A 4,465-nucleotide genomic window follows, 5' to 3' on the forward strand; every position below is an offset into this window, starting at 1 on the left:
AGGGGTAAGCTGCCTTGGTGTAATTTCAGCTTGTTTTTTTTTTTTTAACTAAAAGTCTCTCTCACTTTAACGTGCTAAGTGGTTACCCCCCAGATATTGTCCATGATCTTTCTGAGGGCATAGTTCCTGTAGAACAAGCATGGTGCATTGAAGTACTTCTTTCTAATAAATAGTTCACATCTTAATAATCTTATCCATCTTTTCCATACAAAGGGGGTATAAAACTAACCACCCTCATTTGTTGTCTAACACTGTCCTGCCACAAGTACATGGTTAGGTTTAGAAGCCTCATTCCATTTTTGTATAAGAATATTCAGTAGCCAGTTGTAGTTAATCTTTAAACCACTAGGTGTCAATAGCTAAGAACCATTGGAGGTTAAAGCAGCCTATCACACGTTATCAGGAAGTGAGAGCAGGCCACTCTTGAGAATCATGGAGCATTGAATCAAAAGTCAATCCAGTGAGATCTGCATACATCCTAATGTCATTGATAGCATCGTGGGTATGTAACTATTGTTTTTTGTTATCTAGCATTGTAGGTCATTATTTTAGAGACATTTGTTACATTTTGTTACGTTTGATACTGAGAATTGATTGGGGCGCTATTGTGGCAGTTGCATTACTCTTATATATCCATTCATGCACAGTTGCAATAAACCCAAGAGATTTTATTTAAATGGTGGTTAATTAGCACATGTTAAAGGCGAGCATATTGTTGAATATTGTTTTTCTGTATGTTTTAGTTTCACCTTTCCTTGCAACGTCAATAAACCTGTGGATAAGGGCCAAGTGTCTTCAGAGTCTTGATGTTAGGAGAGTTTATCTGTCTGTCAAGATATATTCAGCATATATACCAAGGACAGAACAAACACTTTACAAAGGAAACAAACAGTTGGTGGTAACGCCAACGAAAACTGGTGTACTCAGTTACTACTTTTCATTATTTGAAAACATGTTCCCAGCGATGAACCTGCTTGGCAGGTCATTTTGGATTTAAAGGAGATTGCCAAATTGGTTGTTGTCCCTGTTCATAGTCTTTAATCAACTGGATCAAGTGCAAAATTTCAGAACATAGAAAAAGTGATCAGGAACTCTTTCCTCATCACAAGCTGTTGCCTAAACATCACTTTCTGGAACACTATCCAGAAATGATTCAATGTTTTGGTCCCAGTGTGTCATTATGGAGTGTGAGATTTGAGGCCACACACAGTTTTATCAAGCACATTGTTAGGCATATAAATAACTTCAGGAACGTAACTTTGTCATTAGCAATGAAGCACCAGATAATGGTTGCCTATACTTTGAAAAGTCTTCCTTGGAGGTTCCACAAGTCCCCACTGACATACTTAATGAGGATGTTGTGAACACAACTGCCCTCAAATCACTGCTGTAAACCTTGCAGAGCGTCACAATTAATGGCATAAACTAGAAAAAAAGGCATGATAGTTGTTCATGGATCGTATGGGAGTCTGGCAGAATTCTCAGAAATATTTCAGCTCTGCATTGTAAAAGATTTTATTCTCAATATAAAAAAAATTGACCTCATGGTATAGACAGCACTATTGAGCGTTTGAGTTACATCCAACAACAGATTTTGCAGCAGTTGACTTGAAAGAGATTGCTGACCAGTATCCATTGGGTGACAGCAAAGTTGGATCACTACTAATGGTGACTTTAAAAAGATTTGTGATAGATAGGTAATTTTTAAATCTATCTGTCTTAAAAGCTCACATTTTCTTCTTTGTCAGTTAATAATAATTATTATTATTATAAAACAGTTAATTACTGGTGTGTAGTTTTAATAAATTATGGCAATGCACATTCATAATTCATAATTCAAACACCTATGAATTGTTTTTAAATTTTCTAATTATAACAAGTTATTACATAGGGCGGTCATACAAATTTGTTTTTAAAATGTGGAAAAGTGAGAGATAAGGGGGGGGAGCAAGAGATAAAAGAGAAGAGTTAAAGAATCTGTGCAGTTACACATGTCCACTAGAGAGGACTAGCATGGACTGCCAATTTAAAGAGAGCACTATAGAACATTTGAGTTGCATCCAACAACAGAGCTTGCAGCAGTTGATTTGAAGGAGCTTGCTGACCAGTATCCGTTGACTGAAAATAAAGTTTGATCACTACCAATGGTGACTTTAGTTGCACATTTCCACTAGAGAGGACTAGCGTGGACTGACAATGTGAATTGTATCACTAAAATGCTAAAAAAAATCATTATTTTCTTGTTTGTTTGTTTTTCAGATTGAATACAAGATGGCTGAAACTCTGAGCATCATACTTGGAGTAGATAATGCTTCAAAATTAACTCTGCCCACTGGGATACCAGTACAGGACCTCAAAGGAGAGATTAGAAGAAAGTTTGGCTTGTCTGGAAATTTCAGGCTGCAGTGCAGTCACATTGAATTTGACAATGAGTTTGTGAACTTGACAGTGTCTTCAGAAATCAAAGACAAGACCACAGTTAAAGTTATTTACTTGCCAAATGAATCAGACACAACTCTGCCTCATACTGCTTTGCAAGAGTTAGATGACAGTCTTTATTGTCCTCATCATCAGACACAGACTTACTTTCCTCCAATGAATCTACATCTTCAGATTCTTCCCTTAGATCACAGCCATGGCTCCCAAACTTCCAAATACCTCAGTTCAGTTATGAGGTACAACCAAGCTTTCTACAACAGCGGCACTCTTCTAAATCCAAGTACCAAACTAATGTCAGATATACTAGATGGTTTGGCATCAGCAATCATCAAATACCAAGTTTATCCTTTGAGTGCAACATCTGATGATGTGGCTGAGGCTCTGATAACAAAGTCTTCCTGTTTAAAGGACCAAGGATCGGTCACTGGCTACTACAGATGGAAACTACCACACTACACCAAGAAACACAGGCTGCCCAGAGTTGAGTGTAAAGGCTGTAAAAGAAAAGCGCGGTGCCACAAGTCAAGGTCCTAACCGGGTAAAGAAGCCACGGAGAGCAGAAGTCAACTACTATCCTTATTACCCTACAGGTGAGACTACAGAAAGCCTTGAGAAGGAAAGGCAAGCATTTATGCTAGAGGTGAAGAAAAGGAACAACCCACAGCCAATCTAAAGTGAAATGGAAAGAACCCTTTGTCTACAGAAGACAGGAAGTCATTGAAGATATGCCTTTTATAGCAGAGCTCAAAAACAGATGACCAGCTCTCTTTTCTGAGAGTCAGGTAATTTTTTATTCTTTTTAGTCTTTTTTATTTTACTGTACATGTGTCAAAAAATTACTTCTTAAATTTGAAAAATGTGGAGTGGAGTGCAAGTGTAGGTCTAAATCTTGTGAATCTGGTGAATGGTCAAAATGAGCAAATTTAAAATGGACAAATTTAGATGTAAAACTGATAATATTCCACGTGTGTTTGATCTGTCTATATAACAAGGCACAGTATTGTTATAGATATAAATGCAACACTCAACATATAAAAAAATGCAAAGTGATAACAAAAACGTTGACCCACCACCTAAAGAAATCCAGCCAAGATGTTGATGTTTTCCTTCCACTGTATGTGATCATTTGAAATTATGCATTTACATGAGGTTCACATTCAATTTGTTGTGTTGTATTCAATTTATTATGTTTCAGATAAACGCAGAATTCACCTACATCACCACAGTGCCCTTGATGTCAACCTTTATGTACCAGTAAATTCCAATGATGTTGGGAAAACAGAATACGATGATTTGCAAATCATTTTCAACCTATACTCAATTGAATACATTACAAAGACAAGATATTGAATGTTCAAACTGATGAACTTTATTGTTTTTTGCAAATATTCACTCATTTTGAATTTGATGCCTGCAACACATTCCAAATAAGTTAGGACAGGGGCAACAAAAGACTGGGAAAGTTGAGGAATGCTCAAAAAACACCTGTTTGGAACATTCCACAGGTGAACAGGTTAATTGGAAACAGGCGTGTGTCATGATTGTGTATAAAGGGGTCATCCCTAAAAGGCTCAGTCGTTCACAAGCAAGGATGGGGCGAGGTTCACCATTTTGTGAACAACTGCATGAGCAAATAGTCCAACAGTTTAAGAACAACGTTTCTCAATCTGCATTTGCAAGGAATTTAGGGATTTCATCATTTCCATCCATAATATCATCAAAAGATTCAGAGAATCTGGAGAAATCTCTGCAAGTAAGCGGCAAGGCAGAAAACCAACATTGAATGCCCATGACCTTCGATCCCTCAAGCGGCACTGCATTAAAAACCAACATCATTCTGTAACAGATATTACCACATGGGCTCAGGAAGACTTCAGAAAACCACTGTCAGTGAACACAGTTCATTGCTCCATGTACAAGTGCAAGTTAAAACTCTGCCATGCAAAGCGAAAGCCATATATGAACACCCAGAAATGCCGCCAGCTTCTCCGGGCCTGAGCTCATCTGAGATGGACTGACGCAAAGT

The 4,465-nt window shown here is 37.6% G+C and overlaps 1 protein-coding gene across 1 annotated transcript; it reads left to right on the forward strand.

The window, feature by feature from the left end:
* Positions 1 to 406: 406 nt before the first annotated feature.
* LOC108411300 lies at positions 407 to 3,767 on the forward strand. Its single transcript, XM_037532163.1, has 4 exons — positions 407 to 502; positions 2,260 to 2,675; positions 2,848 to 3,221; positions 3,635 to 3,767. Exons 1-3 carry the CDS (start codon positions 482 to 484, stop codon positions 3,110 to 3,112), a joined length of 702 nt encoding a protein of 233 aa, XP_037388060.1. The 5' UTR covers positions 407 to 481; the 3' UTR covers positions 3,113 to 3,221; positions 3,635 to 3,767.
* Positions 3,768 to 4,465: the final 698 nt, after the last annotated feature.

The sequence above is a fragment of the Pygocentrus nattereri genome, chromosome 21 (assembly GCF_015220715.1).
Source record: "Pygocentrus nattereri isolate fPygNat1 chromosome 21, fPygNat1.pri, whole genome shotgun sequence".
NCBI lineage: Eukaryota > Metazoa > Chordata > Actinopteri > Characiformes > Serrasalmidae > Pygocentrus > Pygocentrus nattereri.

Excerpts from the sequence above, each read along its gene's own strand:
- LOC108411300 (XM_037532163.1), top strand. The coding sequence starts at position 482 with ATGTCATTGATAGCATCGTGG. Across the intron at positions 503-2,259 it reads TGTCATTGATAGCATCGTGG|ATTGAATACAAGATGGCTGA; the intron begins GTATGTAACTAT and ends TTTGTTTTTCAG. Across the intron at positions 2,676-2,847 it reads TACCTCAGTTCAGTTATGAG|GACCAAGGATCGGTCACTGG; the intron begins GTACAACCAAGC and ends TCCTGTTTAAAG.